This window comes from Haliotis cracherodii, unplaced genomic scaffold, assembly GCF_022045235.1.
Source record: "Haliotis cracherodii isolate W230 unplaced genomic scaffold, xgHalCrac1.p SCAF_8, whole genome shotgun sequence".
Taxonomy (NCBI): domain Eukaryota; kingdom Metazoa; phylum Mollusca; class Gastropoda; order Lepetellida; family Haliotidae; genus Haliotis; species Haliotis cracherodii.
Genome location: NW_027266341.1, coordinates 5,109,503 through 5,137,067, shown reverse-complemented (window position 1 = coordinate 5,137,067; position 27,565 = coordinate 5,109,503). Strand labels below are relative to the sequence as shown.

General features: G+C 43.4%; 1 protein-coding gene and 1 pseudogene across 3 annotated transcripts in view; one reads left to right on the top strand and one right to left on the bottom strand.

Annotated features, from left to right (window-relative positions):
• LOC139449345 (eukaryotic translation initiation factor 5B-like) overlaps positions 1–26,115 on the bottom strand; it is a 115,558-nt gene extending 89,443 nt beyond the window's left edge. Inside the window, exons 1-18 of one of the 3 annotated variants that reach the window (XM_071230667.1) lie at positions 25,934–26,115; positions 23,377–23,496; positions 22,999–23,089; positions 21,848–22,000; positions 19,586–20,068; positions 19,369–19,462; positions 19,126–19,223; positions 18,757–18,873; positions 18,253–18,403; positions 17,112–17,195; positions 15,590–15,811; positions 11,428–11,603; positions 9,751–9,858; positions 9,375–9,485; positions 7,013–7,080; positions 5,223–5,364; positions 3,668–3,799; positions 2,833–3,015 (exon numbers count right to left, since the gene is read on the bottom strand). In XM_071230667.1, the coding sequence (XP_071086768.1) occupies positions 2,833–3,015; positions 3,668–3,799; positions 5,223–5,364; positions 7,013–7,080; positions 9,375–9,485; positions 9,751–9,858; positions 11,428–11,603; positions 15,590–15,811; positions 17,112–17,195; positions 18,253–18,403; positions 18,757–18,873; positions 19,126–19,223; positions 19,369–19,462; positions 19,586–20,068; positions 21,848–22,000; positions 22,999–23,089; positions 23,377–23,496; positions 25,934–25,977 (2,577 nt within the window). In that variant the 5' untranslated portion in view covers positions 25,978–26,115. Of the gene's footprint in view, positions 1–2,832; positions 3,016–3,667; positions 3,800–5,222; positions 5,365–7,012; positions 7,081–9,374; positions 9,486–9,750; positions 9,859–11,427; positions 11,604–15,589; positions 15,812–17,111; positions 17,196–18,252; positions 18,404–18,756; positions 18,874–19,125; positions 19,224–19,368; positions 19,463–19,585; positions 20,069–21,847; positions 22,001–22,998; positions 23,090–23,376; positions 23,497–25,484; positions 25,707–25,933 lie in introns of those variants that run through there. The other 2 variants (XM_071230668.1, XM_071230669.1) reach the window with 2 other exon arrangements.
• LOC139450173 (collagen alpha-1(III) chain-like) lies at positions 12,114–14,560 on the top strand (annotated as a pseudogene).
• Positions 26,116–27,565: the final 1,450 nt, after the last annotated feature.

The window sequence follows — 27,565 nt, the reverse complement described above, 5'->3', positions numbered from 1 at the left end:
ACCATTAATGGGCTTCACACATTGCACACATGTGGGGAATCAAACACAGATTTCTATAGAGAAAGAGTGAGTATGGTTTAACACGGCTTTTAGCAATATTCCAGCAATATCACGGTGGGGGACATTAGAAATGGGCTTCACATATTGTACCCATGTCGGGAATCAAACCCGGGTCTTCGGCGTGACGAGTGAACGCTTTAACCACTAGGCTACCCGACCGCCCCTTACATGGCAATAAAATGCTGGCAACTGACCATGTTGATTTTGACAAAGTACCAGATTTTTAGCATGTAGAAAATAGGATCTACATGTACAATCAGTGTCAATCACAGTCAAAAACTTCAGAACCGAATACATAGTGCAATACAGATATATAAGATATTTCATGTTCGCCCAAGTGAAAATTCCACGTCACTCGATTAAGATATACATCATATTTCAATAGACACATGAAATATCCTATTAACTATATATTTCATTTGTTATTGACAGTGGGTCTTTTAAAACAAATTACCCAAAAGAATAAAAATGCAAAATCTAAATTCTCCCTACTGTACACATTGACCTTTTCACACATGGATTCCTGCACAGAAACAAGATATAGTGCTAATTGAACAAAATATAATTAATTCCATATCATACTTGAATTAAATTTTAGAATTCACTCATTTTCTGTTTGAGGTATTTAATCTTACAGGAACATTAAAATATCAAATTTTAAACAAAAACCAGGGGGCCGCTTAGCAATGTAAAATGTATGTAAAATATTTTCCCCGTCAATACGGAAATGTAAGTTTTTCAAACTTCAGCTACTGTCGCATATGACAGGCGCATAATAAATCCTTTATTGTATTATTAGAACGCAATATAACTTCTTTTTTTGCCAATACACAGCTCCATAATTCAAGCAGTGTATCTGCATTCCACAAATGTTGCTTCAGATCATGTATTCACAACCCCATGGGGGAAGAGCATCTGTTGAATACATGATTGTGGAAATCACAGTTGTCAACCTTGACACCAACAACTAAGTATCATCATACTGAAGGTAATGACCAACACTCCCGTGAAAACACTGCAGGGGGAGGTGGATCATATTGGTTTCGATGATCTCACCACATATCGTATTAAGTCAGTAAGCCTCTCATCCAAGAACAGAAATCTCACTGAACCAGTTTCCTTCCAGTTTCCTTCCCAGATGTCAAGGGCTGGATGTGGCCAGACTGCACCAACAATGAGGTGAGGTGAAATGGGATTAATTGTCACGTTCAATACCACGTCATTCATTCACCAACATGCATGTGAGTGTGGATGCTTGTACTAGTCCGGGCTTATGCTGGTTTACAGTGGTATCCCACTGAGATGCCATGCCACAGTTTAACAATGCTTCCCCATTAGGACACAGCATACTAACTCCGAGCCATGTTTACAGTGCTATCCCACTGAGATGCCATGCCACAGTTTAACAATGCTTCCCCATTAGGACACAGCATACTAACTCCAAGCCATGTTTACAGTGCTATCCCACTGAGATGCCATGCCACAGTTTAACAATGCTTCCCCATTAGGACACAGCATACTAAGTCCAAGCCATGTTTACAGTGCTATCCCACTGAGATGCCATGCCACAGTTTAACAATGCTTCCCCATTAGGACACAGCATACTAACTCCAAGCCATGTTTACAGTGCTATCCCACTGAGATGCCATGCCACAGTTTAACAATGCTTCCCCATTAGGACACAGCATACCGACCCCGAGCCATGTTTACAGTGCTATCCCACTGAGATGCCATGCCACAGTTTAACAATGCTTCCCCATTAGGACACAGCATACCGACCCCGAGCCATGTTTACAGTGCTATCCCACTGAGATGCCATGCCACAGTTTAACAATGCTTCCCCATTAGGACACAGCATACCGACCCCGAGCCATGTTTACAGTGCTATCCCACTGAGATGCCATGCCACAGTTTAACAATGCTTCCCCATTAGGACACAGCATACCGACCCCGAGCCATGTTTACAGTGCTATCCCACTGAGATGCCATGCCACAGTTTAACAATGCTTCCCCATTAGGACACATCATACCGACCCTGAGCCAGCCTGTACTTATTTTACCAACGAAATGCCAAGCGCACTCTAACACAAAGCATCTTCCGGAGGCAAGGGAGTTAACTGACTATAAAAGTCAAGTTTCCACCCTTGCCAAAATAGGCCGGTGTTATGGAGCTAACTTTTGGCTGGACTAATGAGTGTATGCATAGTCCAATCAAAATCGTGTAACCAAGTCGTCCTTCGGTTCTGCCATACTGAATTTGGTGATTTTAAGGATTTGCAACTCAGCATCAACAGATATTTTCAAAAATCATGTCATGTTTATAATCAAGGTGCTCATGTGATTTGAGGCACTTCACGAAGTAATACCCGTTTTATTACAATATACATTTTGATTATCAATCAGGCTGTCTTGACTGGGTGCCGCAATTTTGTTTGAGGCAAATGTAAGTAATACGAGAGGTGGAATCCGGACATAGAAGGGACAAAACTCGTAATAGCCACTGGTGGCACTACAATCCAGCACAGAAATTACAGCCAAGTTTGGCAAGGGTGGAAACTGGACTTTTACAGTCAGTTAACGCCCTTGCCTCGGGAAGATAAACACAAAGTTCCATCCTCACATCTTTTGGTATGATGCAACCAGGTGATCATACCACCAACTTCCACTCTCCAGCTCTCCAGCTCTATCCACTACACGGTGCAGTATGTCATATTTCCAAGCAGATCTACAATGGCTGCCTGTGAAGTAGAAGTGTTACAGCATCCACCTTACCTCCATCACTGTCGCATGAAGGGCCTCACTGTACGACACTCTCTCGGCCAACACTGTCTGTGACATCTCACAGATGAGGGCAATCAGGTTGCCCATGCCGTCACCGGAGTGGGCTGAGGTTGGCACCATGGAGATGTATTCTGATGGATCTTTGTTGTTGAAGAATAACGTTGTGTTCAAACCCTGCAAGGATCAGACATGAGAATACAAAGGAAAAAAAAACAGCTTCCAAAAGTCATCCTTATAAGACAAGGCAACGTCTGGCTCATCTTTCTTTCCAAGTAGCAGTTCCTATTGATACTGAGGCCACAGTTCCATGTTCAACAAAGGTTAAAGTTGTGTTAAATTCAACAAGAGTCATAAGGAGATATCCTTGGTCTGGTGCAACTCATATTGTTCAGTATTTTTCAAAACACGAAATCATCAAAAGGCACCAGTTTACTACCAGACTGATCTGTATAGCAGCACAGTATTTTTCAATAAACCCAAATCATCAAAAGGCTCCTTGTGAAAGCCATGTTAAAAAACGGATCAGAATTCTGTGTGCAACACTTTGAGAAGGAAGGATCATTCTCCATTGAACAACACTTGAACAACACTTGAACAACACTTGAACAACACTTGAACAACACTTGAAAAAACAATAATGCAATGACAGCATCCTGTCAAGGATTTATTTCTGATTCCAGACTAAGTGGCCATGGCAGGCAAATTGGGAAAAAAATGGGAAATGTTTCAGCTTTTCTACTTTACTTCATATTTTTTAATTTGTTTTAGAATATTGACCCATGATCAGAACAAATAAACCCCTCCAAATTTTACAGATTATACATACCTGTTCAGCCATTTGCACTATAACTTGGTTCATTCTCTCGTCAAACTCGCTGCGTGTGTGTGTTGTCTGTTTCTTCAGCACATTGTGGACATCACTGCCGGCGCCAGCCTTCCACTGGTACAGGCGGTCAATCTGGACAACAACGCCAACAAACAAACTCTGTTATAGGGCAGTGTATTTTATTGTTGAACAATGATTGTAACTGTGTTACATTGTTTCTGTTGAGGATCACTAGATGCTTATTACATTGTATTTGGACAGTGATCAGTTGTCAGGAAGTTACTATATTTAGATGCTAGAGTAGTGTGTAAACTTCCGGTCCTGTATACCGCCGATGGTGATAGTATATATATATAGAAACACGTGTAATGTTCCAGTGCTGCTAGACTGATGAGGGCACTATGTAGAAATTTCCAGTAGCTTGTTAGGCTGTATACATAGTGGGACAAGAGCATGTTTAGGTATCTCAGCTTTCATGTGAGGATTGCTCATCATCCCTGATTCCCTGCTTAGCCCATCACAGTCGTTGACAGCTTGACCACATTCGTTGCTGGGTGAATATATATTATTATCACTGACTTTTGCTATCACCACTGTATTTGTGTATTTGATACTGACTATTGCCATAATATTATATATTGCCATTGAATATTGTACTACCATTTTATTGTTTACTGCCATTGTAATTGCTGTGCAGTAATTTGTGTTGATTTGTAAACCTAGTTATTTTTGCAATACATTTGTTAATTGTATACCATTTGTTGGTTGATTCTTGGTTTCACGCTAAGTTCCTTCACATACAGATTTCTGGGTTAACATATTCTTTCAGTTTGGGAATCAACACGTAACAACTCACATTAACCAACTGATAAATAAACTCACAATAGTCACTTTAACGTCTATGTGATTTGGTTGATTTAACAAGAAGAAAGCAAATCATATTTAAAGAAAATTGTTTATATATTTGCATATTTCATACCTTGGTTGCTTCGCTTCAGTATGGGAATCATATTTTATGGCACAACTACAAATAATGTATGGGTAGCATTTCCCTGGTTGAACAAAGGGGCATAACTTTTGACCACAACAATCTTTTGATACTGGCATTCAGCTATCCAAGTATTATTCACATGCAACATGACCACCCAATCCCTACTATTTAACAGGCAACACTGGCACTGAGATACCATCCTGCAAGTTAACATGAATACTCCACTCAGACACAGTATAGCCAACCAGTACTTGTTTTATCCCCTTAATGCTGAGCACCAGGCACGGTAACAACAAGTACCATTTCTTAACATCTTTTGAGGGAGGAGCCCCCGACCTTTAGAACTCTGAGGGGAATAAGGCGTCGAGAGTCAGTCATCGATGAGGAGCTTATTCATTGCTGTGACAAACCTCTGTTACTGCATCAGTCATCTCAACAGGAAGCAAGCAAATGTTTTACTCTGCAGACACTCTAACCACTAGATCATTGGGGTATTAGAAGGTTGGCAATGAGTAGGTGCTGCTCTGAAACAGAATTGGACCAGGAAGCTGTTGTGGAACCTACCTTATTTAAGGCAATTATGAATGGTGTGTCTTTCTCCTTGAGAAGGTTGATGGATTCTATAGTCTGTGGCTCCAGACCATGCATGATGTCCACAACAAGGATGGCAATGTCACACAGGGAGGAGCCACGTGATCGCAGGTTGCTGGAAGGAAGAGCATCAAGGTAAACAAGAGTCATCAGGAGATGATCTATCCCCCTGGTCTGGCGGAATTCAGAAATGAGTTTGGCTACTCTTGGTTCACTGCCATTGGATTCCTTCAGTTTAGTGAAGGGTGAGTGACAGAGTATTGTTTTATGTCGATTTTAGCAATATTCCAGCAGGGGACATCAGAAATGGGCTTCACTCATTGTACCCATGTGGGGAATTGAACCCAGGTAGTTTAGTGACGAAAAAATAAGGCTGTTCAGTACTTTTCAATAAACCAAATCATCAAAAGGCTCCAGTTCACCACTAGACTGACCTGTACAGAAAATCTCATCTGGAAATATTCAACGGTTTTGGGGTTCTCCTTGGAAACAAGCACAACCAATGTTTTCAGTGTAAGTTCAACTTGTCTTCACGAAAAAAATAAAAAATAAATAAATAGAAATTCCAAATCATCAAAAGGCACTAGTCCGTCACAAGAGTGATGATCTGTATACCAAGTTCCAACAAGAAATATTCAACATGTTGGACGGCAGAAGGTAGACAGTTGGATAGACATGCTGATCACTATATATATCCCCCCCCCCCCCCACCCACATCCCCGTTTTTCAATCCGGGGGCAGAAGAAGGAGTATGTTAAAGGACTCTGTAAGGACCAATTCCATAATGATAAAGATCCTGACTGATACTGAATGATGAAGACTAATATGCCAATGAGGGTGCGCTGAAAAGTCTCTAAATGTCCCCCCCACCATAAATAAATAAATATCTTTGTGATTCTTTATTCTTTGTGAATGGGATTACTGAGGGATGACACTTCAACCTCCAATTACATCTAAAAATGAATCCTCATGAAGGACGCGTGGGACTTGAGGTATTTATTATATCATGGGTGGGTTTGTCAGTGTCATATGGCAGCAATGCAAAGCTGAGTGGGCCAGTCACAAGGATGGATACCGGTAGATAGGTGGAGAAAACAAAAAAATGAATGAATGAATGAATGAATGAATGAATGAATGAATGAATGAATGAATGAATGAATGAATGAATGAATGAATGAATGAATGAATGAATGATCAGTCTGTGCCACAGTGCAGGGTAAAGAACAAAGAACATACCACAAACTGAGCAGCTTTCTATAAAGCCCGATTAACACATGCCCATTGTCATGCTCACAAACTGGACTACTCCAACTGAACATAAAGAAATAGTCCAAAACTCAAAAAAAAGAAACCTGATAATATCATACATATATCACGTTGAACATGAAAAGGAGTTCACATATGTGTATTTTTGCACAAATATTAGTACAATGACAGGGGAATTTCATAAGAGCTTCAGGGAAAATGGGCTTCATGTTACTAAATCAGTAGTGGCAGGGTGGGCAATTCAACTTTTGAAACTTAACCAACAGGGTGTGAGTGTAGAGTAATCCAGGGGTATATCTCCACTCCACAATGAGGCAAGTATGGCCACACATATTGCCATGACAGGAAGACACATGGGGGGGGGGGGGGGGGGGGGGATCTAACCTCGGCACTGCCTAGAATTATTGGGCTGTGTATCCATCCATATATGTTCAGGATACCACACTGAACAGGATGTGAGGCAACCGCATGAGCCAGCTTGAAACTCGTGTTCTCACCTGAAAGACTCGTGGCCGGGAGTGTCGATGATGAGGAGACCAGGCACCTTGAGCTCCTGCTTCTGAAACTGTACACAGGTTGAACTTCAATTAGTGTGATATAGGACGCATCATACTCAGTATCTGTTAGTGACGTCCGGCACTGTACACAGGTTGAACATCAATTAGTGTGATATAGGAAGCATCATACTCAGTATCTGTCAGTGACGTCCGACACTGTACACAGGGTGAACATCAATTAGTGTGATATAGGACGCATCATACTCAGTATCTGTCAGTGACGTCCGACACTGTACACAGGGTGAACATCAATTAGTGTGATATAGGACGCATAATACTCAGTATCTGTTAGTGACGTCCGGCACTGTACACAGGTTGAACTTCAATTAGTGTGATATAGGACGCATCATACTCAGTATCTGTTAGTGACGTCCGACACTGTACACAGGGTGAACATCAATTAGTGTGATATAGGACGCATAATACTCAGTATCTGTTAGTGACGTCCGGCACTGTACACAGGGTGAACATCAATTAGTGTGATATAAGACGTATCAGTATCTGTTAGTGACGTCCGACACTGTACACAGGTTGAACATCATGTAGTGTGATATAAAACGCATCATACTCAAGATCTGTTAGTAACGTCCGACACTGCACAAAGGTTGAACATCATGTAGTGTGATATAGGACACATAATACTCAGTATCTGTAAGTGACATCCGACACTGTACACAGGATGCACATCAATTAGTGTGATATAGGACGCATCATACTCAGTATCTGTTAGTGACGTCCGGCACTGTACACAGGATGAACATCAATTAGTGTGATATAGGATGCATCATACTCAGTATCTGTTAGTGACGTCCGACACTGCACACAGGTTGAACATCAATTAGTGTGATATAGGACACATAATACTCAGTATCTGTCAGTGAAGTCCGACACTACACAGGATGCACATCAATTAGAGAGATATAGGACGCATAATACTCATATCTGTTAGTGACGTCACCAAACCACATCAAACAGACATCCTTCCTTTGAATCGTGACATAACATTTGAACACACATTGGAAGCCAGTATGACAGGAGTTTCTGTAGAAATATGGGAACGCTTGGCCAAAATACCTGTCAGGAAAGCAGGTTTCTTTTCTTCTTTAGAGACTGACATACTAAATAATATACCATATGAGTATAGTGAGGTACAAAGAGGTACCATTAGGAATAATTGAGGTCAGGTCTGTGTGGCACTTTTATACAAGATGTTTTCAGATCCGAATTCAGAATGTGAATGTTGCTTTGTAAAGCCCAATTGTAATCAGCTGTTAATAATGTCAATTCGTCTCTTTAATTTTGTTTGCTCATTTGCTTTTAGTGCTGCACGCAGCAATATTCCAGCCATATGACAGCAGCCAGTATATAATACACATCACCAAGGTACGATGACACCCTGTCATCCAAGCCAACGACCACTCAACAATACATGTCACCAAGATACAATGTCACCGATTCATCCAAGCCACCGGCCACTCAACAATACATGTCACCGTATCATCCAAGCCGCCGACCACTCAATACATGTCACCAAGGTACGATGTCACCGTATCATCCAAGCCGCCGACCACTCAATACATGTCACAAAGGTACAATGTCACCGTATCATCCAAGCCGCCAACCACTCAACAATACATGTCACCAAGGTACGATGTCACCGTATCATCCAAGCCGCCGACCACTCAACAATACATGTCACCAAGATACAATGTCACCGTGTCATCCAAGCCGCCGACCACTCAACAATACATGTCACCAAGGTACAATGTCACCGTGTCATCCAAGCCGCCGACCACTCAACAATACATGTCACCGTATCATCCAAGCCGCCGACCACTCAATACATGTCACCAAGGTACGATGTCACCGTATCATCCAAGCCACCGACCACTCAACAATACATGTCACCAAGATACAATGTCACCGTGTCATCCAAGCCGCCGACCACTCAACAATACATGTCACCGTATCATCCAAGCCACCGACCACTCAACAATACGTCATTAAGGTACGAAGACACCCACCAAGTCATCCAAGCCACCAATCACTCAACAATACATCATTAAGGTACGATGACACACTATCATCCAAGCACCCAACCAACCAAAAATTATATCACCGACCACATGACAATTAAATTGCCTCGTAAGAAAAGCATCCGAACCTGCCGCAGGAGATCTATGTGAATAAGCATGGACAAAGTACACAACTATGTACAATCGAGTGTCAGCATATATGTGTAGAATATAGGATATCAGCTATGGGGAACCAGTCATGCACAGCCTGCTCCTGGTGACTCTACCTCTTTGCACATCTTTGTCTGATCCATGATCGCTTCCACCGGCACATTGGTGGCCCCGATCTGCTGCGTGATACCGCCGGCCTCCCCGTCCTGCACGTGCGTCCGCCGCAGCTGCAACAGATAACACCAACTTCAACAACATTCTAGCTCCATCCAGGACGTCTAGGCTAACCAGTGAAAGGATGAGACATGATCCCTGCCTTTAGGGTATGATAACATCAGCAAAGTCACTGGGAATAGCTGGCGACCTATACTGACCAGGAATCCATGCACAGTGGACGAGGATGTGAATCCCCACTTAAATCAGCAAAAAATGAGGACCTATTTGGATGTGGACACTCCAACACTCAATGTCAGCAAAACTGCGTTGCCTTACCTTGTCAAGGATCTTCGTCTTGCCCGTGTCAACGTGACCCAGCACACAAACAACAGGAGCTCGAAGAACATCAGTGGTTCTCTTCTTTGCACATTCTCGAGTCCATTTCTGAAAATTTTAACAACCCATTAGTTGCTAAGATGTATATACTGCAAAATTATATATTTTCCATAAACTTTCAAGTAAAAATTGCTTAGTGACGTAAATTATGGTTCTATCAGAATCAGGTTTAGTCATCAGTATGTAACAAGGCTCATTAGGTGAAAAATAGTTTCAAAAATAGTTTAGTCATCAGTATGTAACAAGGCTCTTTAGGTGAAAAATAGTTTCAAAAATAATTGTAAGTCAAATATTTGTGTGTCTTGGAGTGGGATGTTTACATTAGGGAAATCTCCTTAACTTCTTTTGAATAGTAAATGTTGATATATACAGTTTGTAAGCTAAACAAAACTCAAATCTACCACAAGGTGTTACATTAATCTCCTATTTCACTTTCCAGTCTAGTGATCAAGTCTGCATCTACTACCCACCTCTATCTTCTCCCTACCCCTCTCAATGGGAGTCATTTCCAGTCTATCTCTCAAGTCGGCATCTACCCACCTCAATCTTCTCCCTACCCCCTCTCCAGTCTAGTGATCAAGTCAGCATCTACCCACCTCTATCTTCTCCCTACCCCTCACCAGTCTAGTGATCAAGTCAGCATCTACTACCCACCTCTATCTTCTCCCTACCCCTCTCCAGTCTAGTAATCAAGTCGGCATCTACCCACCTCTATCTTCTCCCTACCCCTCACCAGTCTAGTGATCAGGTCAGCATCTACTACCCACCTCTATCTTCTCCCTACCCCTCTCCAGTCTAGTGATCAAGTCAGCATCTACCCACCTCTATCTTCTCCCTACCCCTCTCCAGTCTAGTGATCAAGTCAGCATCTACCCACCTCTATCTTCTCCCTACCCCTCTCCAGTCTAGTAATCAAGTCGGCATCTACCCACCTCTATCTTCTCCCTACCCCTCACCAGTCTAGTGATCAGGTCAGCATCTACTACCCACCTCTATCTTCTCCCTACCCCTCTCCAGTCTAGTGATCAAGTCAGCATCTACCCACCTCTATCTTCTCCCTACCCCTCTCCAGTCTAGTGATCAAGTCAGCATCTACTACCCACCTCTATCTTCTCCCTACCCCTCTCCAGTCTAGTTATCAAGTCAGCATCTACCCACCTCTACCTTCTCCCTACCCCTTCTCCAGTCTAGTGATCAAGTCGGCATCTACCCACCTCTATCTTCTCCCTACCCCTCACCAGTCTAGTGATCAAGTCTGCATCTACTACCCACCTCTATCTTCTCCCTTCCCCTCTCCAGTCTAGTGATCAAATCTGCATCTACTACCCACCTCTATCTTCTCCCTACACCCTCTCCAGTCTAGTGATCAAGTCTGTATCTACCCACCTCTATTTTCTCCCTACCCCTCTCCAATCTAGTTATCAAATCTGCATCTACTACCCACCTCTATCTTCTCCCTACACCCTCTCCAGTCTAGTGATCAAGTCGGCATCTACTACCCACCTCTATCTTCTCCCTTCCCCTCTCCAGTCTAGTGATCAAATCTGCATCTACTACCCACCTCTATCTTCTCCCTACACCCTCTCCAGTCTAGTGATCAAGTCGGCATCTACCCACCTCTATCTTCTCCCTACCCCTCTCGATAGGAGTCATGTCTTCTTCATCAGATGACTCTTCACTGCTCTCAGTCTCCTCATCGCTGTCTTCATCACTCTCCTCATCACTTTCTTCCTCCGATTCCTCCTCTTCTTCGTCGGATTCATCTTTTCTTGAGGTTGATGGTTTTGCGGATTCTGTGAAAGAAACAAATCTCCTTGATGTACATGTTGTCTTGTCTATTCCCTACAACACATTCCATGTTAAACCTTAGCTATATGGATGAAACAGGCAGGGTTTTATCTTGGTCCAGGGGACCCCCAATAATTAATTTTAAGGGTCCTTGCAGGCAATAAGAGGGTCCTGTAAAGTTATGAAATGGTGTAGTGTACTGTACGTTTTGATAATTACTTTAAGGCTTGGAATGAATCAATGATCATGTGGACAGTGATCATGATTGATGGAGGAAATGACAGACACCAATAACTGCTCTTGATGCGCTGTAGGTACAATGAATATTATTGTGCATCGCGTAAAACACTCAAAAGGTCTCATGACTTTCTGCCTTGGATGGCAAAGACATATTTGGTGATAGTTGTAGGGGTGATAGATCATAATATTCAAGAACATATTTTTTAATTTCTTTTAAAAGAGTTTTACATTTTGAGGTGAGATGAAATGGGGTTTAACATTGAACTAATACTGCAATGTGCATTTGTGGCCTGATCAGATCAGGGGGACCAGGCAGATCAGGGGGACCAGGCAGATCAGGGGAACCATGTAGATCAGGGGGACCAGGTAGATCAGGGGGACCTGGTAGATCAGGAGGACCAGGTAGATCAGGGGGACCGGGAGATCAGGGGGACCATGTAGATCAGGGGGACCTGGTAGATCAGGGGGACCAGGCAGATCAGGGGAACCATGTAGATCAGGGGGACCAGGCAGATCAGGGGGACCAGGCAGATCAGGGGAACCATGTAGATCAGGGGGACCAGGTAGATCAGGGGGACCTGGTAGATCAGGGGGACCAGGCAGATCAGAGGGACCAGGCAGATCAGGGGGACCAGGTAGATCAGGGGGACCATGTAGATCAGGGGGACCTGGTAGATCAGGGGGACCAGGTAGATCAGGGGGACCAGGCAGATAAGGGGGACCGGGAGATCAGGAGGGCCAGGGGGACCAGGTAGATCAGGGGGACCTGGTAGATCAGAGGGACCAGGCAGATCAGGGGGACCAGGGGGACCATGTAGATCAGGGGGACCAGGGGGACCAGGTAGATCAGGGGGACCGGGGAGATCAGGGGGACCATGTAGATCAGAGGGACCTGGTAGATCAGGGGGACCAGACAGATCAGGGGGACCGGTCAGATCAGGGGGACCTGGTAGATCAGGTGGACCTGGTAGATCAGGGGGACCATGTAGATCAGGGGGACCAGGCAGATAAGGGGGACCGGGCAGATCAGGAGGACCAGGTAGATCAGGGGGACCAGGTAGATCAGGACCTGGTAGATCAGGGGGACCGGGTAGATCAGGGGGACCGGGTAGATCAGAGGGACCTGGTAGATCAGGGGGACCTGGTAGATCAGGGGGACCAGGTAGATCAGGGGGACCATGTAGATCAGGGGGACCGGGTAGATCAGGGGGACCAGGTAGATCAGGGGGACCTGGTAGATCAGGGGGACCGGGTAGATCAGGGGGACCAGGTAGATCAGGGGGACCAGGTAGATCAGGGGGACCAGGTAGATCAGGGGGACCAGGTAGATCAGGGGGACCTGGTAGATCAGGGGGACCATGTAGATCAGGGGGACCATGTAGATCAGGGGAACCGGGCAGATCAGGGGGACCATGTAGATCAGGGGGACCGGGTAGATCAGGGGGACCAAGTAGATCAGGGGGACTAGGTAGATCAGGGGGACCAGGTAGATCAGGGGGACCTGGTAGATCAGGGGGACCATGTAGATCAGGGGGACCAGGCAGATCAGGGGGACCATGTAGATCAGGGGGACCGGGTAGATCAGGGGGACCAGGCAGATCAGGGGGACCAGGCAGATAAGGGGGACCGGGCAGATCAGGAGGACCAGGTAGATCAGGGGGACCAGGTAGATCAGGGGGACCTGGTAGATCAGGTAGATCAGGGGGACCATGTAGATCAGGGGGACCAGGCAGATCAGGGGGACCATGTAGATCAGGGGGACCGGGTAGATCAGGGGGACCATGTAGATCAGGGGGACCATGTAGATCAGGGCGACCAGGCAGATCAGGGGGACCAGGTAGATCAGGGGGACCGGGTAGATCAGGGGGACCAGGCAGATCAGGGGGACCATGTAGATCAGGGGGACTAGGTAGATCAGGGGGACCGGGTAGATCAGGGGGACCAGGCAGATCAGGGGGACCATGTAGATCAGGGGGACCGGGTAGATCAGGGGGACCAGGCAGATCAGGGGGACCAGGTAGATCAGGGCGACCAGGGAGATCAGGGGGACCGGGTAGATCAGGGGGACCTGGTAGATCAGGAGGACTAGGTAGATCAGGGGGACCGGGTAGATCAGGGGGACCTGGTAGATCAGGGGGACCATGTAGATTAGGGGGACCAGGCAGATCAGGGGGACCAGGTAGATCATGGGCGACCAGGGAGATCAGGGGGACCGGGTAGATCAGGGGGACCAGGCAGATCAGGGGGACCAGGGGGACCGTACAGACCAGGGGGACTGGGTAGATCAGGGGGACCATGTAGATCAGGGGGACCAGGCAGATCAGGGGGACCAGGTAGATCAGGGCGACCAGGGAGATCAGGGGGACTAGGTAGATCAGGTGGACCTGGTAGATCAGGGGGACCAGGTAGATCAGGGGGACCGGGTAGATCAGGGGGACCAGGTAGATCAGGGGGACCTGGTAGATCAGGGGGACCGGGTAGATCAGGGGGACCAGGTAGATCAGGGGGACCTGGTAGATCAGGGGGACCTGGTAGATCAGGGGGACCTGGTAGATCAGGGGGACCGGGTAGATCAGGGGGACCAGGCAGATCAGGGGGACCTGGTAGATCAGGGGGACCAGGTAGATCAGGGGGACCATGTAGATCAGGGGGACCAGGTAGATCAGGGGGACTGGGCAGATCGGGGGACCAGGCAGATCAGACAACAATAACAACTCTGTAATGATAGGTATTGTTTGTAAGACATAATCCAATCTGTCATGGTCTCACCTGTCACAATCCTGCCTTCATGATCTTACATGTCCTGGTCCGACCTGTCATTGTTTCACCATTCATGGTCCAACCTGTCACAGTTTCACCAATCATGGTTTCACCTGTCATTGTCCGACATGTCATAGTTACACCTGTCATTGTCCGACCTGTCATAGTTTCACCTGTCATGGTCTGATCTGTCATAGTTTCACCTGTCATGTCCGACATGTCATAGTTTCACCTGTCGTTGTGACATGTCATAGTTTCAGCTGTCATTGTCCGACATGTCATAGTTTCATCTGTCATGGTCTGATCTGTCATAGTTTCACCTGTCATAGTTTCACCTGTCATTGTCTGATCTGTCATAGTTTCACCTGTCATGGTCTGATCTGTCATAGTTTCACCTGTCATTGTCTGATCTGTCATAGTTTCACCTGTCATGGTCTGATCTGTCATAGTTTCACCTGTCATTGTCTGACATGTCATAGTTTCACCTGTCATGGTCTGATCTGTCATAGTTTCACCTGTCATGGTCCGACCTGTCATAGTTTCACCATTCATGGTCCAACCTGTCACAGTTTCACCAATCATGGTTTCACCTGTCATTGTCCAACATGTCATAGTTTCACCTGTCATGGTCAGACCTGTCATAGTTTCACCTGTCATGGGTCCATCCGTCATGGTTTCACCCATAATTTCACACATCATGGCTTCACTTGTTGTAGTTTCAACTGTCATAGTTTTACCCATCAAGGTTTCACTTGTCGTAGTTTCATCTGTCATGGTTTCACCTGTCCTAGGTTCACCTGTCATGGTTTCACCTGTCCTAGGTTCACCTGTCATAGTTTCACCCATCTTAGTTTCATTTGTCGTAGTTTCATCAATCCTAGTTTCAATCAAACAGAGTTTCACCCATAATTTCACACATCATGGTTTCACCTGTCATAGTTTCACCCATAATTTCACACATCATGGTTTCACCTGTCATAGTTTCACCTACCTGTCGTGGTTTCACCTGTCTTGGATTCGTTTGCTGTTTTCTCCAGCTCTGGTTCCTCATCAGACAGATCCCACGCATCCTTCACGTCCTTATCTGCATCCTCCCAGGAATCCTTTACTTCAGTAGCTGGTTCCTCTTTCCCTGTTTCTTCCACAGCTGCCTTCTCGGGGACGTTCTCAATCACCGGGGTCTTCTCCTCAGATGGTGAAGGTGTCTGCTCTGCTGCAGGATCAAACAATCATAATCATCAGTTCAGATCTTAAAGGGACAGTTAGGTAGCCAAGTGTTGAACATCTTCCTGAGACAAGCATGTCCACTAGGCTATATCAAAGCCTACTTTCTAACCTTGCCACACCAAGGCCACTTTTCTTGGCCCGACCCTGGCACCACCTTGCATAGATTACGAGTTGTGCCCCTTGTACTACAAAATGCGAGATTCAATGAGATCACTGTTCTTACCTCGTATAGCTTTACAAAGATGGCGACTACCATAGGCGCGACATAGTTGATCAGATAACGAAAATATTCACGATTTCATCCCTGACCCAAAAACATAGGCAATCGTTGGGGGATTTAAAAGATGAAAAAGACATATATTCGTGTCAGCAAAGACAGGCAGCAGTAAATACTTTTATACGAAGGTGTACCGGTAGTTGATGTTGATTTTGTTAAATGTTCTCTCATTGGAGTAGCAATATAGCACAGGAAAGTGGGTGTGATGTTGCAAGGATGGACTCTTGCCAAGAGAAGATGAATGTTGAGGGTGTTCACTTATCACTCACACGGACTGGATTCGATTTATGCACACCTGTATCACATCTCCATGTTATTGTGATAATCCTGGACCTATCTGCTAGCAACAAGCTTCGTTTCTCAAGTGATGTCAACTTCCCCCATCCTTCTTATTGCCAGCTTACCACAGAATGTCTCGCACTCGAAATCAACAACCAATGAAAACCCATCTTCTGAACTTATGACCTTCTACAAGAATTGCCACCCCTTGATATATTTAATCAAATCTGAAGATTGAACCTTTGGCTGAGATAACATTTTCATGAGTGTGGAGACAGTGATTGGATGTCCTTTTCATTCTTAAACTGTACAAATGTTCTAGTTCTATTTGAGAACGGCACACAAAAGTTGAGTACTGATGAGTTGGTCGGTGTGATTACACCAGCGTAACTGAATGGATGACTATTTCTAGCATTGAGATATTCGAGCCAGACAAACCTAGAAACATATTCGGGGAGAATTTGGATTCAACCCTAAATCATAGGTTTCTGGCAGGCCCAAGGGACATAACTCTGTACAAATGGGACCTCAGACAAATGGGACACACTGTAATGGAGGATGTATGAGGTGAAACTCATGTTGAAATGTTAGTTGACTTGGGTCCACTGTGCACTGGTGAACACTGAGAGTTACAAAAACCAAAACACCGCAATGATTTATCCATTAGGAACGACAAATGTATGACAATGCCAAAGCTTGGCTGATGTCTGGGTGACCGAAAATCACATACCCTTCTGGTGATCCTTCTTCTTCCGCTTGTCTCCATAGAACGGTCGCTTCTTTTGAGTGGCGTCCTTATCGGGAATCTCAAGGCCTGAAACATGAACTTATTCAAATCATTTTCTGTAGAGATGTCAGTCATCGAAGCTGAAGGCCCCCTTCATAAATTCAGTGACTGTCCTTGCATTAATGTGTCATTTATACCTCTAGTACTTACTGGATGAGTGTTAGACCTCATCACAGCTCTACAGCTCTACAGCTCTACAGCTCCACCACCAGCCAGCAATTTCAGCTAGTTATTAGCTTGTGACATGTCTGTAGTGTGGGGGAGTCACCTTGTGGCATGTCTGTAGTGTGGGGGAGTCACCTGGTGGCATGTCTGTAGTGTGGGGCAGTCACCTTATGGCATGTCTGTAGTGTGGGGCAGTCACCTTGTGGCATGTCTGTAGTGTGGGGGAGTCACCTTGTGACATGTCTGTAGTGTGGGGGAGTCACCTTGTGGCATGTCTGTAGTGTGGGGGAGTCACCTTGTGGCATGTCTGTAGTGTGGGGGAGTCACCTTGTGACATGTCTGTAGTGTGGGGGAGTCACCTTATGGCATGTCTGTAGTGTGGGGCAGTCACCTTGTGGCATGTCTGTAGTGTGGGGGAGTCACCTTGTGACATGTCTGTAGTGTGGGGGAGTCACCTTGTGGCATGTCTGTAGTGTGGGGGAGTCACCTTGTGGCATGTCTGTAGTGTGGGGGAGTCACCTTGTGGCATGTCTGTAGTGTGGGGGAGTCACCTTGTGGCATGTCTGTAGTGTGGGGGACTCAACTTGTGGTACATCTGTAGTGTGGGGGAGTCACCTTGTGGCATGTCTGTAGTGTGGGGGAGTCACCTGGTGGCATGTCTGTAGTGTGGGGGAGTCACCTGGTGGCACATCTGTAGTGGGGGGGAATCACCTTGTGGTATGTCTGTAGTGTTGGGGGGGGGGGGGGGGGGGGGAGTCACCTTGTGGCACATCTGTAGTGTGGGGGGAGTCACCTTGTGGCACATCTGTAGTGTGGGTGAGTCACCTTGTGGCATGTCTGTAGTGTGGGGGACTCACCTTGTAGCATGTCTGTGGTGGGGGGGACTCACCTTGTGGCACATCTGTAGTGGGGGACTCACCTTGTTCTCTCATGGCCAGCAACATCTGGTTGATCTTCTGTTGGTCACGCTTCTGCTTGGCGTTGAGCAACTTCCCCTCGGCCTTCAGTCGGTCCTTCTTCTCCTTCTCCTTTAGCTTCTTCTTCTCTCTCTTCTCCTTCTCCAGACGCAGCTGTGAAGCAGCAACACCCGCATCAAACTCAACACACACTTGCCTCCATCGACCCAACCAGTTCGCACTTAACCCAGCACTACACCCTCACCAAACATGTGCACAAACACCAAGTTGTGATAGACATGGATATTTGATAACTCTCTTCCATGTATTTTAACTGTCACTTGTGAAACTGTATTCACAAGGATTAAAAATATTAAAACCTTAGCCACCTCAGCTTTTCAATCCACAAAAAGTCATCTGAGACAATGTTGACTATATAAACATCCACACTACAATACAGGAAGACATCACTTGAAGAGTACACAAGATGTTTAGTAGAGTGATCTCCCTTGACCATATTGACCCACCTGTTCCTCATGCGCCTTCTCTGCCTCTTCCTCCAGTCTGATTCTCTCCTCTTCTTCTTGTCTCAGCTTCTCCTGCTCTTCCTGAATCATCTTCAGATGGGCTTTGATGGCTGCAACCTGCAGATGGAGGCTAGCATGTCAGGGGAGGGAAAGTACACACAAACTTCTGGACTACGCCACGACAACAATTCCCGGTCTTTGCTCAGAAAACAGTTCCCAGGCTATACTAAGAAAACAATTGCTGAAAAAGTAAGTCCTGGACTACACTAAGATGAGAATTCCTGGACTATGCTAAGAAATAATTTCTTTCAAAGCATCAATGAAGTGAAGGATTCAAGACTGCTTCATCTTCTTCACAGGGACACATACCTTCTTGTTAGGCTTGGCTTTCTCTTCCTTTTCCTTCTCTCCCTTTTTCTTTTTCTTCTTCTTTTTCGTCCCCTCCTCTTCTTCTCCTGCCCCATCAGCTACAAAGTTAGAAAACAATACCATTAAACATGTTATCTTTTCATCTGTAGAGATATTTTACTGTTCTATTGTTTCACACACGCACCGCACAAAGAAGTATCTAAAAGGACACTTGCTGCTCAGTTATCCCCGACAACAGCTCACCTGCTGCCTCTGTTTCTTCTTCTATCTTCTCAGCTTCTGCCTCTCCTTCCTTCTGCTCTTCCTTCTCTCCATCCTTAGGCACAGACTTCTTCTTCTGAAACAACAAAAGACAAATGCAAACAGCCCAATCAGATAATCACAATACACCTGGCGCTACGTTTAATGTTTCAAAATCAGATTACATTTTTATTCATTTTGAACATGAAAATATACAAACCTGTAACTTCTTGAGGCGTTCACGTTCCTTCTTCTCTTTCTTCTTCTGTGCTGCGGACTTGACAGTGCTACCTTCCTCCTCGTCTTCCTCCTCCACCTTCTCATCTTCATCATCTTCTGCCTTCTCCACTTTCTTCTCCTTCTTCTTCTTTTTCTTCTTCTTGTCTTCATATTCACCTTCCAAATCGTCCATTGTTACAACTTGGCCTTCAGCTGCAGCAGGGGCAGCCTCATTCTGATCTGTTTCCAAGGCAACACTATCTTCTTCTGCCTTCTTTCCTTTCTTACCTTTCTTCTTCTCTGCAGGTTTTTCCAGAGCTGCTAAAATTGCATCAATATCTTCTTCTTCTGTAGTTTTGGCCTTTTCTTTTTTCTTGGCCTTCTTATCTTTTTTAGACTTGGTTGTACTTTCAACAACAGATTCAAGGACAACATTTTCAGTTTTCATTTCTTGAGTTGATTCATTGTCACTTTTATCCTCATCCTGAAACACAAAGATTGTTGATTGTACCTAAAGAAAATGTTGAAATAACACTACTCATTTGCCAGTTGAAACAAACACGTCAAGAACAACAGCGAGAAACATCCTTGGTTACCTTGACTTTACTTTACCTATCTTAGAATCCTGCAGCTATATAAGCTGCACTCCAAAAGACTTGACTTCTCAAAACATTTATCAACGGTTTGACATCAAGTTAAACCCTGCAAGTCTGAACATCCCTGTTACTCTGGACCCTGCTAGTCTGATCCCTGCTAGTCTGAACCCCTGCTAGTCAGGACTCTGCTAGTCAGGACCCTGTGAGTCTGAACCCTGATAATCAGGACCCTGTGAGTCTGAACCCTGATAATCAGGACCCTGTTAATCTGAACCCTGGTAGTCTAAACTCTGGAAGTCTGAACCCTCTTAGTCAGGACCCTGCTAGTCTGGACCCTGTTACTATGGACCATGGTAGTCAGGACCCTGTTAGCCTGGAACCTATCAGTCAGGACTCTGGTACTCCGGACCCTGCTAGTCTGATCCCTACTAGTCTGAACCCCTGCTAGTCAGGACCCTGTGAGTCTGAACCCTGCTTATCAGGACCCTGTTAGTCAGAACCCTGCTAGTCTGAACTCTGCTTGTCAGGACCCTGCTAGTCTTAACCCTGCTCGTCAGGACCCTGTTACTCTGGACCCTGTTAGTCAGGACCCTGTTAGCTTGGACCCTATCAGTCAGGACCATGTTACTCTGGACCCTGCTAGTCTGGAGATCCTGTTACTTTGGACCCTGTTAGTCAGGAGACCCTGTTAGTCTGGACCCTATCAGTCAGGACCCTGTTAGATATAAAACACTCCTTTTCCCAAGGCAAGGGAGTTAACTGACTATGTAAGTCCAGTTTCATCCCTTGCCGAACTAAGCTGAAATTGTGGAATTATATTTTGTCCCATTTTATTACAGTATAGATCTCGAATATAGATCAGATCATCTTTACTGGCCGCCGCTATTTTGTTTGAAGCAAACAAGTGAAATGAGAGGTGGAATCTGATTGGTCAATAGGTGTCGAAACTCGTAATAGCCACTGGTGGCACTACGATCGAGCCCAGAAATTCCAGCCTAGTTCAGCAAGGGTTGAAACTGGAATTTACAGTTAGTTATCTCCCTTGCCTCAGGGAGATGTAAAACACTTAACCAGCTGGTAACGTACCTAGGTCCAGACATGTCACTTCCCCATCATCCCAGGCAGAAAAAATTTGCTATCCAACAAACAAATAATTGCCCGGCCCTTTGATGAACAAGACTTTGACAAAGACAATTTAATGCATGATAGTGTGAGAACCATTATCATGGGTCTAAAACACTGGGGTACAAAAGGCACATCAGCCAGTGTGCTCAGACCAAGCTACCAATAATACTTGATTGCCACTCAACACAATCCTCTTCCACAAATACTTTAAGACAAGCATTATTTAGAGAGGTGGCCATCACAGAAGCTTTCACTAAGAGATGGTTATCATTGTTTCATACCTCAAATTGACCAAACAGTGCTTCCCAAATCCATGGTAAAATGTTATTAATGTCACCGTCAGCAGTATTCTAGCACAATCACAGAGGCATGTTAATGATTGAGTCTTGGACCAGGTAAACCAGTGATTGGCAACACCCTAGAGGACCACACAATGAGCCAGGTCACATATCCACTGGAGCCCTCTTAAACAAGCACTGGATACTGGAGGTCAGAATTCCCAGGTGGCCTGCTACCCAAGAGAATAGTTCGTGAAAACCTACCTCATCGTCATCATCGTCATCCATCATCAGCATCTGAAATGAGGCCATTGGCTTCTTTCCCTTTGTTTTCACTGCGGTTTTCACTGCAGCATCCTCCTCATCGTCCTCTTCGTCATCACTGTCCACAGCCTTCTTCTTTTTCTTCTTCTTCTCCTGAAACATTCAACATTTATAAGAATGTATGTTGTTCAATGTCACACCATATTCTAGCTAAATGATGGTGGCCTGTAAATAATTGTGTCATGAACCAGACAATCCAGTGATCGATATTGCGAACAACGATCCATCCCATTGGGGTATGATGACATGCTATCAACCAAGTCACCAAGACTGACAATCCGATCTATTTAGTTAGCCCTTACGTCAGACATAGGTTGCTGGGGACCTAGTCCAGAATCTCAATCGGACATAAAGTTATGATCCTCCTGTTGCATTTCAAGAAACAGTCAAGTCCCGTTAATTCGACATCGATGGTTGCATATGATTATGTCGGATTAACGAGTATGTCGGATAAACGAAATTTAGTAGTATCAACGTTTGTGATCGAAAATCGGACAACTACACGATAGATAAGGATTCAAACACATAATAAAAAATATAAAATAAATATTCATATTGTTATGTTACATTGTTGGCAGAATATGTTTTCTAATCATGCAACCTCTAAAGTTTAACACAAAACAACTGTTACGGACTGTATGACCGATTCAAAATACTTTAAAAAGCATAGTCTGGAATGGAAGTCGCAACTTTGAAACACAGGCTGTGTACTCGAGGGCAGATGACCACGGAGTGCGCAGATCACTGTGTCGGATTAACGAGACTGATTAATGAGTGATTTCGGTAATTTGTTGCAAATTAGGTGTGTCGGAGTCAGAGTTGCGAGACTGTCGGATTAACGGGTCTAAATAGCACTGATTTAATCGGTTCCCATCATTAGTGTCGGATAAAGCCGATTGTCGGATTAGCGAGTGTCAGATTAACAAGACTTGACTGTACCGGGTATGTGTTATTTCTGATCTGATTGTCTGACAGTGCAGTGATTATCTGACTCGCTGCAGTGAATATCTGACATAATGCAGTGATTGTCTGACACAGTATAGTGATTGTCTGACTCAGTGTAGTGATTGTCAGCAGTACAGACGTCCCACCTTCTTTTTAGCTGGTTGTGCATCTTCACCATTCTCTTCCGACTTCATGTCAAGTGAGAGAGCAGCTATTTCTGATGCCACATCGTCTTCACTGGAAAATATTATTTTAAAAAGCAAAAATAAATCATACTGTAAGGTCATAGTGATGTTAGAAAAGGAGCCATCTACCAGTGGTGAATGAGTAGTTTAAGGTTTTTACATAGGCCCCTGTCCAGTTGTGACATAACAAGCAAGTGATGACACAGCAAACTCCATGATGTCCGACTTGTATGGCCCTTTACCATACAGAGAGTAGCAAGTCAGAAAGATGTTATGATGACTTAATGATAATATGCCTTGTTTCCTTCTGACAAAATAAACTGATATATAGGTACTTACAAATCATCGTCTCTCTTCCTGTTTTTCTTTCCTTTCTTTGTTGCCTTGGCGACAGGGGCAGGGTTTGTTTCTTTATGTTCCATTTCTGCCAGTGGGTCAATGACAACTTCCTCATCACTACTGCAAAACATATATTTATCTAGGGTTAACATGAAAACAGAATGTCAATTAACAAACAAATAATCCTTTGGCTCACATTAAATATTCCATATGATTATTAAGTTGGTTGTTAGAAAACGTTCTCTTTCTCAAATCAGAAGATCCTGTATGGAAACACTAAAAAATAATATTTGCCATTTATCATGTGTATTTCATAAGAAGGTAAATATTGATAAGGTGAACTAGGCTTATTTAATGCTGCTTTGGTGTCTGTAGTCTGCTAAAAAGAGAAAATACGAAAGTGAGAAGATCTTCTTTTGTGAAACCCATGAACGGGTGGGTCTGACAGGTCTAGGATGACAGACAGGGTGAATCTGGCATTCGAACCCATGAGGTCAGCATTGGAAATGTATGCCGAATAACGTTGACGCAATCAGCTAAGTCACCGACCATCCGTCACAAACAGAACCACAAACTTTTAAAACATGTCACAATACCCTATGACATAATTTGTGAAATTTTGAAGAGATTGTCCTCATGAAAAGTTTTAGTACTGAATTTTTAACAATCAGCAATAGAGCAGTCTGTGACTTTAGTCTACATTCAGTTCAGTAAGCTCAGCTAATAACAGTCCATAAGCTAACACTACACTCTACTGGAACGATAACAAGAGGCAAGTTGAGACCTGTGGGCACAAATGATTATTGAAAAGACTATGCAATGGGGATCTTTCCTACATGTTCTAAGCCAGGTCCATTCAGGGATTTTTTATGTTCTGAACATAATAGATTTTTTATGTTCTGAACATAATAGACAATCATTAGTGTCAGGAATAAATTAGAATTTCATCTTGTTTATCAATTAAAATCTGTTTGCACAAATAGATGAAACATATAAACATGTATAAGTTAAAACTGTTCCTGATTTTATCAGTATTTGAATAAATTTCAATGCTTGATTTGTTGCATATTTCAGCATGTACAGGTCATCGAACAGTTATCGCCATTTTTTTCATGTTATTTCTTAAACATTCTGTGAATAAAGTTGAATAATAACTATGATTTTTGTGAAATTATGTCCACAAACTCATATTTCTGTCCGTGGAATAAGTTTTGCAAGATTTCTGTTATAACGCAATGATAGGGAATCAAAACAGTGGAAATAGACCATGTAGACATTTCCCTTCGACCAACTGTAGCAGTTAGCACCATTGTCTAAACAGCATGTGCCACGTGATCACACGCACTGATTCAGTTATACAAATTACATTTTCTATTTTCTCTGGTATATCACTTAATTTTTATATTCATTACACTTAATAAGAAATACTATCATCAATTTGTCGTCTGCAAACTTACGTAAACCAATATTCCCCAAATCTGATCTACATATCTTAACAGTATGTACTATGGATCTTGCGACATATACAGGGTTATGCATTTGTGGAAAGATATCTCAACAAGGTTTTATCATTGTACTTTTGGGACAAATGGACAGATGGATCGTAAGCTATCTAACAGAACTGAATGTGCATTATCATCATGTTGGATGTCTGTTTACTCATGAATTAGTTATATGACAACGCTCCTGTGTCTTTTCTAAAATTGTACTTGATTATATGGTGTGCCTTTTAATATTTCCTCACAAGAATAAGTTTTGTTCATCATTCTTGCATAAATATTTCTTTCTTCTAATGAAAACAAACAAACAAACGTAAAACGAGATGTGATCGTGTGCACACGTGGAGTTGACGATAATTGGTCGCTAACCAGTAATCATGTGCCCATGACATTGAGATCTAATCCATCTTTAAACCTGTATTAGGTAAAATAAACATTTATCATGTTGATACAGGACCATATAACATAAATGTTTCTCTGCAACTGTTACAGCATGTAACTGTTAACTGACACACCATCATGATCAATCATTGCACTGCTGCTTTTCGACATACAAATTTATTTTTTTGCTATGAATTTCAAATACAAAATAAAACACTGGAAACTTACCTTTGCTGGCTTTTTGGTAGATTCTATTTGAAGTTAAAACTTAAATAAATTCTTAAAGAATTTCTGAACAATGTCACACAATTATCAAGTCAAGTATTAAACTGAATCGAATAAATATGAAAACAATTACAAGTTCCGATTGAACTCAGTTCGTCTGACTGCCAATATTTCCTGTATATTTTGTCTTTACCCCCTCAACAATATGGTTGACAGTGGAGAAACTAGCTTCTTGTTATGCTTGCTGGACTATTATATAGTAAATGATAAATTAAATTGCACCACTTCCGGCGATAGTTTCATGGCTCATCTACGGATAGATTAGGAAAGATTCTATATTTAATCGCCAGTGACATGTGTTTACATTATCACATGTCCGTACTGTCTTGACAGCAATACGTTTGAAAACAAGTTAACAACATGTGGTTAAATGTCGCCATGCGATCACTTACAAGTCATCTGCTTGTCCCTTCTTGCCTTTCTTTGGTTTCCCCATTCTTTCTGTTCACTGGCTTTGGTTTAAATAATCATTCAACAGTCTATTATTTAACTTCTAATTTTAGTTCAACAATATTGTCGGACGAATTGCACTTATTGCAGAAATCTCCTTTACAGGTGCGCATGTAGTTTTGATATCCGGTCGAACGGAATTCTGGGGAAATGGAAGTAAAATCCGGACAATCAGGGAGTAGTTGTTTGTGAGAAGACCAACATTATCTGTGAATAACACATTTTCCCGTAGTCAATTCCTCTATATTATATGACAATGGTTTAATCATATGTTCATATATATTTGGATAAAGCTTGTTCTTATAATGTACTCTGTTGTAGTTGTTTCTTTGCATTAGAATATGTAGCTTTTCCCGTATGATAGGCCTACGCAGAACCTGCAGCCCAAATATATCTATGATTTGATGACTATACAAATAAGGAATAAAGTTTGAGATGTTCTAACTTCTATACTACCAGTTCAAGACCTATAATAATTAATATCACTTTTTAAAAATAAATATTACAGGAAATATTAATTTGACGGTTAATTGCTCATTTGATATATTCATTTATCCATTAAATAATAATATCTTGAACAATCAAATAATATTCTTATATCCTAACCTTCCACGTTCTTTGTCCGGATGGACTGGCTGAAGACTGACCAGCTTGAAACGATTCTGCTTGAAAGCCACTGGCGTGGAGTCATCCCACAGATGACATCCTTACCTTGTCAGCTTGCTGACAGGGTTAACCTCTTTGGTCATGTGGACAAGGCATCCGACCTCGGATCAGAAGGTCCATGGTTCGAATCCCATCATGGGCCGCTACATGTACATATGTTGAAGTTATTTACCTTTAAATTAAAGTTCTGCGCCCAACTTCACATGTATGAATAAATGTATGTATGATGAGGTGAGTGATTAGAATACATATTTTAGAGTTATTGTATACCTAATAATGTTAACATATGGATGCAATATGTTACACTGTAATTATGTTATAAATATATATTATATGTTCAGGTGTGTCCCGGCAAGTCCAATTATGTATACAATGTTGGGATATCACAGGGCACAGTTTCATACACTTGGTGAGGATCATTATATGTGTTAATGTTGGTTTGCACTGAAATAGAGAGTTATGTATTTATGTAATTATCACCACTATTGATAACCTGTGTGTGTCAGTTTATTCTATGACAAATGTTCCTTGATATTTAGAGCAAACTTAGATAAAACTAATTAAGATTGATCATAGTAATGTATGTCATCATAAATGATTCAAATATTTGTTAATGTTTTATAATGGACTGTTTGATTTGTATGTGTAGGAGGACACCAGTGGCCCAGTTGTCTAAGGTGCCGCGATTCACTCTGCAGAGTTGGGTCCCTTGGGCACGCCAGAAACCTATGATTGTGGGTTCGAATCCTGTTTCGCCCCGATTATGTTTTTAGGTTTGTCAGCACCATACCCGTGCTCGTGGGTTTAACTGAAGTGGTAAAGGTCTGAGACCTGCATCACTTCAGGCTTTCGTCCAAGCTGACATGCTGTGATATAACTGGAATAATGTTAAAAGCGGCGTTACACTC